Consider the following 13,782-nt stretch of genomic DNA (forward strand, 5'->3'; position numbering starts at 1 on the left):
TAGGTATTTTTTAGGATTTGGGGGTTCCCAACTGCGAGAAAATTCCTGGATTCAGTACAAAGATATAAATAACTCATACTAAACAATTTGCTATTAAATCAGCTGGTACTATTGTTGTAAATAGTGTCTTTACCAATAATGTTTTTTCGTTCATCCATAATGCCTAAAAATGCACCAATAATAGATGCATCGAGACAAGATGTTTAGTTATTTAGACAGAATGATAATTATAACATCCAAAACCAAAAGAAATCAACAATATTAGAGTTTTCATCGAAAGCTATCCAAGTTAAAGGCCAAATAAATAATCAAGTTTCATCAAAGTAAACATGGGGCCAGAATTCAATAAAACATTTGAATGGACCCACGACAAAAATATCCGCAGAAAGGTAGTTTTCAGCCGTGCACGTTTTCGCTCCCTGATCAGACCACATTATTGCTTTGCTTTTGGCTCCAACTCAAGGCCATATGACCAACTATTCTCATGAATATTCAACAAAACCTCTTTCCTGAATCCTGACAAGTTTCTGGATCATAAACTACTCAAGATGTTACCAAACAAGTATTTGTTTATAAACAAAGTTGGCCCACCCGTTTTAGGGCAAATTGGATCAATGCGTTTTTTTGATAATTTTCAATGACAGATTGTTCTACAGTATAAGTATTTCACAATGCACATTATATTGGAAAGTATCTAGTTATTACGGCATTATTGGTCTAGGACCCATTGCCCAAGTTGGTTTTTAGTTTTTTGTACCTTAAAGGTTCAATTACATATTTGCATAATTATTTATGTTTGGTTCTTAGCTAATGATGATGTCTATATTTCAAAAGCTAGAATAGAGAAAACACCTCATAACATATATACTGATGATTGATAGCTCAATGTGTACTGATGATTAAAATTGCCATTAAAATAAATTAACACAACTATTATTATTATTTACTTTGGATATAGCAAGAAATAATTGCCCGTCCTAAGCATTAGTTATTAATATGGAGCATTAATGTGTGTTTAGAGTCTGGTAAAGGTTTGGTGGTGATAGAAACTTAGCTAAGGACAAATTTTATCGTAAGTACTTTTTTCTATTTGGTTGAATACCAAATGATGAGTTTTTATGAAATATTGAGGAATACATGAAACTATAAAGTATAGGTACTGAGCAGAAATACCTTTAAATGGTATTCAATCGAATGATAAAAATAAACAGTCTACAAGACGAGTACGGTATGTTAATAGAAACATATACAATTAATTTTAATTGAATGTTAAGAATTTAAGCAATTTTATTCTTAAAGGGAATTTAATATTGGAAAAGTTACGTCATCGATACTTTTACCAAGAGAAAATAAGTGGAAAAAGTTGTTGACTTCAGAGATACATTCTTTATCCGATAGGTACGGTACTTCTTTAATTAACTGACCGAAGCAATTTTTTTAGATTTTGTTTATTGAAAATAATAGATTTTTTGTTTTATGTTTGCTCACCATCAACAAATATGTTCTCAACCTAAGATAAAGCCTATTAATTTTTAATGCTGTGCCTCTTAAGGAAGTTTACTACACCTTTAACATTACAGTACCTGAATATAAATCCTTATCACGACAACGTTCAACATAGTAAATTTTGTTATTCACTTTACAATCTAAATATTTCTCTCAACTTTGTTGTTAAAAACAACTGGTTCAATCTAGTCTTGAATAGCAAGTATCATAAACATTGATAAACATGGTTAACTATCTATTCGACAATTATATTTTTTTATAAATTTTATTCATGGTGATTGAGGGTTGTGGTTTTAATATTGGGAAAATTTAAAACATTTTTATTGTTAATCTGTAAAATAACTGTTGAGTTATATTTAATTACAAAGTATCTCAGTGTTTTGAAAACTGTTAACATTTTTCATGGTATGAGCAATGAAGCACTATGTGTACATTGTGAAGGACGAACTGGATTCATTGTGATTCAGTAAATGCATGATTGCACAAACTTAGGAAACGGGAAATAAGAGCTAATCCTACCATTGCCTAAACCAGAACCTCTTTGTGAGTAAGCAAGTAATCTACAATTGCCCAACAACATTTTGTGAGTCAGTAGAATTAAAATTACGTTGAGCAAAATAGAGACAGATTTAGATAACGTTTATTAGCAGTTTAGCATAGCTGCTGATTTGTTTACAATTACGACAATTACACATTCTACCAGCTGGTCTGTGATTTAACAGCTGATAATGACATTCATTGTTTTGGCTAATGACTTAGCATTGCTTAAACAGTCTACTATGGATTACTCATTCTAAAGCCACCTTTACATCATATGGTTTGAGTCAAAGTTTACTAAAATCTAATGACCGCTATAGTAGGCCTTTGTTTATTTTTCAATTTTCAATAATATGAAAGAGTGTATCTTTAGGTATCTCACTCTTAAGATTTAATGGTTTATCTTATCTTACTAATATTATAAATGTGAAAGTTTGTGTGTTTGTTTGTTTGAAGTTCAATCACGGATGAATTACTTGACGGATTGGGCAGAAATTTGGCATGATGATAGCTCACTTTTCCGATTAACATATAGACATGTTCTTATCTCAAAAATCCTTTCGGGCTCCACCCCAGTGGCTCTGGAGTTTCCCATGTTAACCTTATAAGTACTCATATTTAAATGGAATTAAAGAATTTAGTCAGCTGTTTTGACCAAAAACCAAACAGGTTGGTTCTATGATATGCAAAAGCATTAAAAGTTATAAGATTTACCTACAGGGTGCAGCACCATTATTTTTTACATTTATGAAACCAGCTAATTTGACCCAGGCGGCAACAAAAAAACTGTGATACGCAATGAGAACTGTCAGTTACAGTTATGTTTATGTTTTTAATTTCACAAATAATTTGTCATATTTTGTGAATTTTTAATAATTTTTTTTTTCTATTGTTTGGGTGAAGTAGTAGAACATTATGGCTATGGTAGATGTGTAATACAGTACTATACCATAAATTTAAAGAAGCAAATTTTATTATACTGTGTCCTCCCCCATTGCAAACGCAAAGCTCTCATAACTGTACTCAGCATTTTATACTTATATGCCAATCCCGCACGAAGGACGGGTACTCTGCTAGTCTTCCATAATACAGGAAGAAGTATCCAGCATTATTAGCACATGGTGAATTGTATTAATTTGTGATTGACACTGTTTGAAAGAAGTCTGTGACCAAACATCTAATGAAGTCTAATCTTAATATGATACACTTTAACTTTCAAACTACCAATACAAGTACGTATAGAAAGGTGCAGAAAAGAAGTTTGAAGTTACATTCTAGGGGAAGCAAGCAGTAGCGGTTCTAGGACCTTATCAAGAGGGGGCTGCTACCGCAGGGGGGGGGGTGTAGGTAGGAGGTCTTCCCCATTGGAATCACCACTGCAAGCAAGGTGCAATAAAAAAAACCTTCTAAGGTCATAGAAAAGTTATGAACTTAGCATCAACAGAGGTAGAGATGGTAGATTACAACATTGCTATTATTATCATCAACTCTTTTTGTTTCAGAGGCGCAGAAGTCCAAGCGAAGTTCGCTCTACGGGCCTCTCCGGGTAGCCAGGCTATGTGTACTGAGTATCATAGTACCTGGCCTACTGCTCAGCATACCACTGTATATGAGGTACAATGTTTACATACAACAAGCCTACCCTGTGGGTATGAGTGATGTGAGACTATTGGATAACAGGATTTCTACTTTGTGGTGTCAGGTGAGAACTAGATTAGATTTGTAGGGTGGAAACACACCATCAGGATATGTTTTCGAAGGCGGCTCCAGACATGTGCCATCCGCCAAGCACCGAGCAGCAACTCACCGAATCGGGAGTAGTAAGTGTGGATAGGTGTTTGTCTATTTGGCAAGCAGCAAACATTCGTGCTTGTGTTTTCCTGTTCATTGTCGTTATTTTTGCACACATCAAAGTGGACGAATATTTGATATTCCCGAAACGAACAGTTGCTTGGAAAACAACACATGTGTGTAGACGTCTAATCGTTAATCGGCAAATAGCAAGACAACTAGATCGCCGAACGTCAAACATTTCATTCTTGGCGAATGGTGCACGTCTGGAGCCGCCTTAAGGCCAAGAACTAATGTTGAATGAGATGACTGGTATGCTAACGACTACAATCAGCAGTGTTAGCCAGTTATTAAAAGACCAAGGTGAAATATTGAGTATAGTTGTGAATTGGCTTTTTATGGATATTGGCAATTTGTTTGAAGTTTGAAGATTTGTTGTACATTAATTTGAAATTTTATTTGAATGAATATACAGTGTTCGACAATTCAACCGAATTGAGCTGGTTTGATCCTTAGAAAAGAGAAAAGCAGAAGAGATGTTTGTTAGTTTGAAATTAGACTCAGCTGTCCTTGCTAAGGTAAATGCACCAGTAGCTGACAGTGCTCCAGAAGCTGACAGTTTGAGTTTCTTAACATTATAATGTGGTCTCTTAAAAATATTTACACATGATTGCATTGTTAGAAGAACATATGTATATTCTTGATTTGTTTGCAAACAAATCAGGGAAATTTAGCCCATACTCGCAGAATGGTGGTGGTTTGAAAACGGCCCTGTCTGTACACATCACATTTAGTCGATTCCCTTAATGAAATTGTTAAGAAAGTAAGTTTGGTTTTTTGTCATTTCGCTAAATTTCTTAAATAGTATTAATGATTAGGCTCATTATTTTTATCAATTATACCTTTGTTGACAATTTCATGATAAAATTGGGGTATTAGGGGTTTTGGATTTAAAATTATATCAATGTCAGGCTTTGGTACACAAAAGCCATACAAGTTCCACTTGTTGACAGGGGATATTTGCTACTTGCACAATATTAAATTGGTTTTACCCATCGAATTTTGCATGCTATTTATAATTTATGTGATCTCACATTTTTATAAAATTATTTTAATTTTTTAATTTATAAGCCAAATTATCTTAAAAAATGTATATTTTTTTATATATATAAAATATATTTATATTTTTTAATGTAAATATTTTTTATTTTAAAATATATAAAATACATTTTCTTATTAACGTTTTACATGATTTTATAATTTAATTATTAAGTTAGATTTTATTTGTCTTATAAATTATAAAACCCTTAGGTTTAGCAGCTAGTACATTTATAGTTCCAGTGTCAGCTACTGGGACAACCGACAGTCAGCTACTGGTACAAGCACTTTTTTCACTGTCAGCCACTGGAGCACGTACAAAGGTTGAATTAAGTTTAAAAATGTTATAAAATATATTTAAAAAACCTTTTTTGTATGACAAATTTGAAAACTACAGTAAATTTAGAATCACATAAAATCCGTAATATCTCTTTAGTTCCTATTTATTCAAAACCAGGGATTATTAATTGCGTATAGTTTCTTATACTGTCAGCTACTGGTGCGTTTACCTTATTGACCATTTAATAAACTGTACTAGCCAAAGAACCAGCTTAATGTTCTTCTCCTAAGTATTTATCATTCTTAACTCTTTCTTGCCTAAATACACACCAATGGTTCTGAGCTAATCAATAATGCAAGAAACTTATGATAAGTGGATTGATATAGAATAGATTACTTTACATAGAATAATGATAGAATCTTTTTTGAAATAAGATTTGCAGCCGTGCACAAAAAAAACCAAAAACAAACAAAAGCATAATGGTTTTACAATTATTGTACACCCTCGGTTTAAGATGTATGCCTCCACTTCTCTTTCTCTTGGACCCAAATCTCCATCTTTTCACGTCCCAGTTTAATATTGCGGAGGTATCGTCTTCAAAGTCATCCTCCAAATTGGTCCTGGTTGTTTATACACGTCCTGCTAACCTTACTACAATACGATACTGCAATTACAATTTTGAAACAATATACTGTCACATCTGGAACTGGTGTGATGGAACAACCAATGTGGTTAGTTTATTTGATCAGGCCATATGACGTGTCATTTTGTATAACATCTAACGGTACATGGATCAAGCTAGCAAATTTAATACAAGTACCATGAGAATTACAAATCGAGAAATATACAATTAATTTAAAGTTAAAGTTAATACACTACAAATAATGAATGTAGCCCACTGTAATTCCTTCTTTGTGGTGAAATTTAAAAATCAGATTTCACAATCTATTAAGTTTTAAATTGTATTGTTTTATAAAAGTGTTAAATGGTTCCAGCGCCAAGTGGTGTGGTCAAATGCAACGTTTAACGCCTACCTCATGTCAGAACAGCCAGAGATGAGGCCGGACACTGTGAAAGTTGCGATGACTCGACATCTAGTGTTGGAAGATGACATGAAGGAGTATTGGGGATTCTACCTGCTAAAGGGATCCACAGTCACGGTGTCTACTTGTGTGAGGTGGGTGTAGTATTGGAATAAATGGAGGGACAACTTTAAACTTGCAGATACATTTTTATGTTTGAGATCTTATAATTTAGATTATTGAATCAACTATGAGACAGGATACTATTAAACTTATTTAGATTTAACAGAAGATTTATCTAAAACATCAATTGCAGATATATCGTATCAGGCTATGAGAAAAGAATCTTGAAGAAAGTTCATACAGTAAAACTTTCACAAAGTGAAAATAGTTTAAGATTAAATGTAGCATTTTAAAAGAACAACTTTGTAAAGATTATGCTATAAAAACATTCAAAACCAGTAAACCATTATTAGAGAGAAACAAAAGTAACTATTTAATTTTTTTTAGTAATTGGAAATTATAGAATTCACTGTCTTTTGTATTTTTTAAAACTTTATTTTGAGTTTACCTGCTATTTTTTCAGTTTGTAAATTTTGCTTAAACAAATTTGTACTGAAAGACTAGACAATAATGTAATGAATAAACTAAAATAAATAATGCCTCAAATTCTGAAGAAGGCCTATGCAATAGAAGAAAAGTTGCGAGCCTTGAAAAAGGTGTGATTTGTTACTTATTGAGTCTCTCACTTTCTAATTACATGTTAAAGCTAGAAGAGAGTAAGAATAGGTTATGGATGGTTGCCAAAAACAAACTAGCCTAATTGATACTAGAAGATGTAAAAAGTACCCTGGCTATTAAAAACAAATCTAAATAGCATCTTATAACACAATAATGATAACTTTTTACAGGTAGTTAAGTTGCAAAAATAAAACCTATTAACTTAAAATTTGACCATATGGGTAATATTGTTTTTAATTGGGCAATCAATCACCCATCAATATTTCAGATGGCCGGGAGCCAGCCTCATCATGATCCGTGGTCACAAACACCTCAAACAATGTGCCTATATCGGTGACGACTCATCCGAGGAACTAGACGAGCTGTTTGAAGGCGACGGAAACAACTCTGTGTCTGCTGATTACGACATCTCAAACAAACCAACCAGCATGAAGAAAGTGAGTGACGGAATCTTCATTGATCAGAAGACTGAAGAACACATTGACATCTCATCCCAATCACATCATCATAGACCACCTCACTCGGCAGTAGTGGAGGAGGCGCTGAAGAATAATTGGAAAGTGGACAACAAGAAAGATCAGAATGTACACTTGGTCTACGCAGAACAGCTTATCAACCCGAAGAAAACAAAAGACAAAGAGGAATACAAGATCAACCCGAACGTGGTCAACATTCCTGCAACTACGACAGAAAAATCAAAAACCTCGGGAGAAGTATACAACGAAATGCTGGAGCAGCTTAAGAAAATGGGTCCGAAAGGTAAGGTGATGCTGGACCAACTGAAGAAGAAACTGAGCGAGGAGGTAAAAACTAATGTGACTAAGATTAATGCTACGGAGGAAACTTCTGAGAAGCCTTTAGAGAAGGAAACCATGCTGGATAAGTTGACAAAAATCAATCCAGCGAGTAATAAGAATGATCTGAAGAACAAAAAGCGAAGGAGAAGAGAAATCCCAACGCCCTCCAAAACGGTTTCACAATTGCAAAGACACGATGAAGCTGCTGACCATGCAGGAGAAGAAGGGGTAATAGTTCATTAAAATTTATTTTTCTAAAATGTAAAACTTTTTTACTTATGAAAGAAACGTGAAAAAAGTCATGGGTCAGATTTATTTTCAGGATGAAATATTTGTAATGGGTTTACTTCACTATTTTACATAATTTTTGGGAATTTCCCATATAGGGAATAAGCGATTAATATAGGTCTCATGTGATATCTAGACGGGGGACCGATTTAATCTTAATTTTTTCATTAATCTTAAATAGAAACACCTAATCTTGGTCAGTAACAAAGCTAGAAATCATCTCACTCCATTCAACACTCATCTTGCACTCAAATATTAAGCTTAAAATTTGCATGGTGGCAATGCTATCAATACTTTCTTGTATTTAGATTGCCACTAAAATAAATTTTTAGTGTACGACGATATTTATTACTAAACATTATTGTATTTTTTTTTTTAATTTACTGTAATTCTAACTCTGATTTCCATTGAAGGTAGAGCATCAGCCCGATGGCGTGGCGGAAATCCGAGGTCACTTTAACCAGTCAACTCCTAACGACACGTCCAAGAGCGAGTACTGGTCCTCATTCTCGTCAAGTGAGGAGAAACTTCTCGAGTGTGAGGGGCTCCTGCTCAACCTCCCCCTCACTCCTCACCCTGTGTGTGAAGCTCACAGACCTGAGAATGTTCTCGCGAGGGCTGCCAGTATCAACACGGTTTCGTACAAGTGAGCATTGTCTAAATAAATCAGTATATAATCAATAGTAACATTGACTTTGGGAACTAAAGTAGACTGGGAAGCGAGATGGTCTAGTGGTAGAGTGCGGGGTTTGGTACTTGATCTCTATTACAATGTCTATTTACTTTCAAATCTATAAACATAAAGAGTTTTAAATTGAATAATTTTCCTGAAATTACTACAAGCACTCTCTTATCTAACTGTTGATAAGCACTAAGAAGTGGCCTGTTTGTTAATTATTGAGAGATAATTCTCTGTATCAAAGACCATTTTATTTGACCAACCTCTAAAAACTAATTTGGTCTATTAATAACTCGAGTAGATAAATTTTATGGATATACAATTTTACTGTGAATCACGTGTAGCACTTTTATTAGCCGAAAGAAATTTGAGAGTTTTGCTGTTCCCAAGACTTAATAGCTTTAATTTCTAAGCAATACATAACAAGCCCTAAAGACCCAAGAAACCGGAAGTAAAGAATGAAAGTAAAATCCGTTCTATTCAAGTTTTGAAGGTTTTAAAAAGCATTACTTTATATAGGCCTGGTTTTCACTAAAATAATATTCTATTTACTATGTAGACAAAATTATGTTTATCCCAATTGTATTGGTGCAAGCTTTTTGTATGACTGTAACATTTTTTATCTAGACTACATACATTTTTAGACAGGGTTAAGAGATATACTTAATTAATTTTTATGATTCATTTGTTTACTGATGTATTTTTATATAAAGTCTGACAGATCGCAACAGTTCATGAAAGCTTAAAAAATAAAGATACAAGAACATTAAAACTAAATTTAGGTCATAAACGCTGAATTTTGCATTATATCTTGTTAATAATTTTCGATGCTGCGAAATTAATTCAGCAGCCGGTGTACTTCTCATGGCCTTGATTACCTTAAACGTGACAACGGTATTATTATCACTAGATTAAGCATAGTCTCTAACACGTGCTTCATAACTTTATCAGCAGTCTTAATTTTTTAGCTCGCCTACTTAAAAGTTGCAGCTGTGCTAAGATAAAGTTATAAAAGGTTAAGAGGACTTATTGTATTTTGTAATCATGCATTTAATTTAAATGTAAAAAAGTTAAGATCTTTTAAAAACAGAATAACAATATTTGTATCTTTAATCTTTATCTATAACATTATTGTTGGATAAAGAGGTATTTAATACCGTGTGATACAGTACCAACCCGACCACATTCCACAGCACTTCCATTATCCAGATGTTGTTATGACAAATTTTAACAAAAAAGTTTATATGAAACTATAATATTGACCGAGTGTCTTAACATCTTTCATAACTTAGTCATTTTAAGGTGGTTTTTATGGGGAACGTTAATGGAACATACAAATTTAAACTAAGAGATATATTTTAGCCTATCCTTATTTTCAATTTGAAACGAATAGATAATCATTTTTCGACATATCAGATATGGGTAACTGAGTGTTTACTGGTTATAGTGCTTGTACAATTAGAAGGTCAGTGGTTCAATCAAGAGATTAAGAGGATTTTTTGTGGCTGGAAATTTTACCCAGCTGTCCTTAATAATAAAACAGCGTATCTTATTTAGCAACAAAGTGCATCTAACCAAGGCCCTACTAGAAAAACAGGCCATGCTGAAGGATCCATAACGTCACACTAGAGGATAGATTCACTGCAATATCCCATATGCTTTAGGTAAATAAGCGGCTGTTTGTCAGATACAGTAAGATTTTATTACAAACTATCCACCACTGTGACGGAGTGTTGCGCTGCCCGCACTGCAGCATGGCCTGTTTTTCTAGTGGGGCCTGGATTTAACTGATCTTCCATTCTAGGTGTGAAAATTATTTCACCTCAGTAATGTTGTGGATCCAACAATTGCTATAAGTGATGTAGAAAAAAATCAAATAAGATGTCCACCTGTCTTCCCCTACCTAAAACAAAACCATATTGATATTTTGTTTTTTTGTTAGACCTTTGCCGAGTCTTCAAAAACATGAGGTGGTTTTTAGGGAAATATTAAAAGGCCTCCATGACAATCAAATTAAAAGTGAACTTAATCATTATACAATGAGATTATTATATAAACTGTGATATATTCTCTTATCTGTGGTGAAGCTGTTTTTCTTCTGTAGCTTTAAGTAAAGAAAACATGATCATTTGTCGGTAGTATCATGGGCTTCGGGCCCAAGGCAGTGATGGTGGGTTTGGATCATGAAAATTTCGTCTACTTTTTATCCGTACAGTTCACGCTTGTACTGTGATGGCTCACCCCTTGCTTTGCTGGATACGTTCCATGCACAGGTCCATAGCCTATGTGGACAGGCAAATGCAAGGTTAAAAGAGGCTGCCAACCTCTTAAAAAAAAAATAACATTTTCTGTTCTGTGGTCACACTTTAAAGCACAGGCAAAGCTAGTTCTGTTCACTTGTAATCTATCGATACACTAGACATTCCATTGTGAGCTAAAACAACCTTTTATGACCTATCAACTATGCCAGCAAAAAATAAGGTAGAAAATAACATTTTAGACACTAGCGCATTTTGTAACTAAATTACACAACTGTTCTTTTTTAATAAAAAACTGGCGACGGGTGGTCCATAATGATCGGATGTTCACTCCAGTATCCAACAGTCAATACTTGTAACTTTAAGTTCCAATTAATTCAGGTTCTTGAAAGTTTATGTTCTATTTCAGAGTTCCAAGCAACGGATATTACTTCTTTGTCTTCAACAGCGAGAACGAGGTTCAGCCGAACTTTCTGAGCATACATTTCCGTCTAGAGAAGACCACTTACAATGTGTCCAACGCAGTTGCTTCCTGCCGCAACCAGACTGGGTCATGTTCCTTGCCTCTTAGGTTCTGGTCCAAGGATAAGGTAAGATTCTAGGATGAGGATAAGGTAGAATTCTGACCCAAAAGATATTCTACAAACATAACTAAGAATTTTTGCCTGATACTGTCACTGCATGTACAGTTCACTTACACAATCTAAGTAATCAAGAATTTAGGTAACTAACGTAAATAACTTTCCAGGTCATCTTGGAACTCCCAGTTAAATCTAATGACACCCTGTGGAATGAAGAGTTCCTTGCAGTATCTACCTGTGAGCCTAGGACCGCTCTCTACGTAGTCTGCGTCCTTGCTGTACCTCTACTCATCATCCTGTTTGCTTTTCAGTAAACACTTGTTTTAGTGATAGGTTGAGTCGACTTTGAGTGTTCCAAATAGTTTTATCCCTCCACCTCTGATTGGTCCTGATCTGACTTAGATTTTCGTAGTTCAAATTGAAAACAATATGTTGCTACAATAGTGTTACCTGTCTTGGACTTCGGTGCAAAGGTGGTTAAATTTTGGCTATCCATAAAAAAGTATCAGTTTGGACAAATTTCCCTTAAAAGCATTTGGGATTCTTGGATAAAAAGTTCTACTGGCATAAAAGGCCAAGCGAGTCAAGACTTGTTTTAGGGAGTAAAGATAAACTGTAGTCTATCCTGCTGTGATATTGATTGAGTTTAATCTTTTACTTGCCTACGAAAATGAGTTTTTTTTACCAAAAAGCTTTACAGGAATTAAAAAAATGCAGAATTTTTAATATTCTTTTTTAATTTTTAATATCCTTTTTGCAACACTTCAGACATATAATGCATGACTATTATAAGTGTTCAAAGATTAACATCTATTATTATTAGTATTTCAAACAGTTTACATTTGAGTCAATACATCCAAGAAAATTTGCCCAGTAAATGGCAATCAAGTTATTTCTGTAGCGTAGAGTCTAATTGGAATCACCACTAGCAATCAACTAGAGCTGGAAAAGGACTCAACCCATCACTAAATAACATTCTCATGTTTTATTGATATAATTTTGCGTCAAATCATGAAAACCTGTGAATAATCAATATTCAGGGCTCAACTAATTTAAGTGGAAAGTTACTTTTTGTGGGAAACAGAGGATAACGTCTTTTTCACACTCTAAAGGGTAAAAGATAGAAAAAGTAAAAAGTATATGCTTCTATTTTTTATAAGAAATATTTTTCAAATCGTAATTTTAAAAGTATTTACAGTAGCAAAAACTAATAAATTTGGTGTAACTTTAAATTTAAACATATTTTTACTCCATGACCTCTGGCAAAAGTGACTGATTATGCGACTTTCTTTTAGAAAGTGGTGATTGAACAGGAAAAAACTTTATTCCGTTATTCTATAACGTAGTATTCTAGAAATTGTGCTTACAAAAATATAGCTTTGCTTCTGTATCATAGTATTGATCTGTGTAAATCATTACTGTATAGAACTGATATTTAAAGTTATCGTAATTCTACATAAAACTTACTTTGGACATCAAGTGAGTTTTCATTACCATCCAAAGATACTCCAAACCTTTGTACCTCATTAAGTATCATTACATCTTGATATATCGTCATTGTGTTTGTATTCTGTGATATTCTGTAAATTTTTGTAAATATGTGTACAGTGTATTTTTATATTTATAAGTATTTGAAAATAAACTATATATTTGTTATTTACCTTCACTTTCCCAGTCTTAATGTCAACAAAACCTAATTGAAGAAAAATGAAGATAAAAACCTTAATGTAAAATCACAGTCTCCACCTCCATAATTTGTGGTAACTACGCTGTACCTTTAAATGTTTTAAAGTACAAGGTGAAATGATAAAAGCTTAAATTTCTTTAGTGTTTAGTTAACAGCTTAAAACACAGACCAATTGTCTAGGTGTGTCTAATGGAACTACTGTCATGTTCCTGTACAGTAATAATCATGGTAGTTTTTATTTGTAATATTATTAAACACAAATGCTTTTTGTCTGTGTGTGTTCTGGAGGAACAAAAAAAACTACTGAGCCCACTAGGCTAACGTTACACTACACAAAGATATATAAAAAGCCAGGCCAACAAGTAGGCATATTTATGTTCTTAAATTCTCTTTGGCTTTGCCCTCTGAATGTCAAAGTTAAAACTGGTCTAAAAAAAGAACCATCAATAAGCTTACTATTAAATAAGTTAGTGGAGAAAACAGTATATATACATAAAAATTCCATAATTGTAAAACC

At 33.6% G+C, this 13,782-nt stretch overlaps 1 protein-coding gene across 2 annotated transcripts in view; it reads left to right on the forward strand.

The window, feature by feature from the left end:
• The window catches only part of LOC129005225 (uncharacterized), a 29,080-nt gene extending 15,843 nt beyond the window's left edge, over positions 1-13,237 (forward strand). For both annotated transcript variants that reach the window (XM_054434060.1, XM_054434059.1), the window contains exons 2-7: positions 3,546-3,745; positions 6,208-6,389; positions 7,244-8,000; positions 8,474-8,706; positions 11,407-11,587; positions 11,746-13,237. In XM_054434060.1, coding sequence (XP_054290035.1) covers positions 3,546-3,745; positions 6,208-6,389; positions 7,244-8,000; positions 8,474-8,706; positions 11,407-11,587; positions 11,746-11,892 — 1,700 coding nt within the window. In that variant the 3' untranslated portion in view covers positions 11,893-13,237. The remainder of the gene's footprint in view (positions 1-3,545; positions 3,746-6,207; positions 6,390-7,243; positions 8,001-8,473; positions 8,707-11,406; positions 11,588-11,745) is intronic.
• Positions 13,238-13,782: the final 545 nt, after the last annotated feature.

The sequence above is a fragment of the Macrosteles quadrilineatus genome, unplaced genomic scaffold (assembly GCF_028750875.1).
Source record: "Macrosteles quadrilineatus isolate MER2022 unplaced genomic scaffold, UCM_ALF_1.0 Scaffold_17__1_contigs__length_3442018, whole genome shotgun sequence".
Classification (NCBI taxonomy): domain Eukaryota; kingdom Metazoa; phylum Arthropoda; class Insecta; order Hemiptera; family Cicadellidae; genus Macrosteles; species Macrosteles quadrilineatus.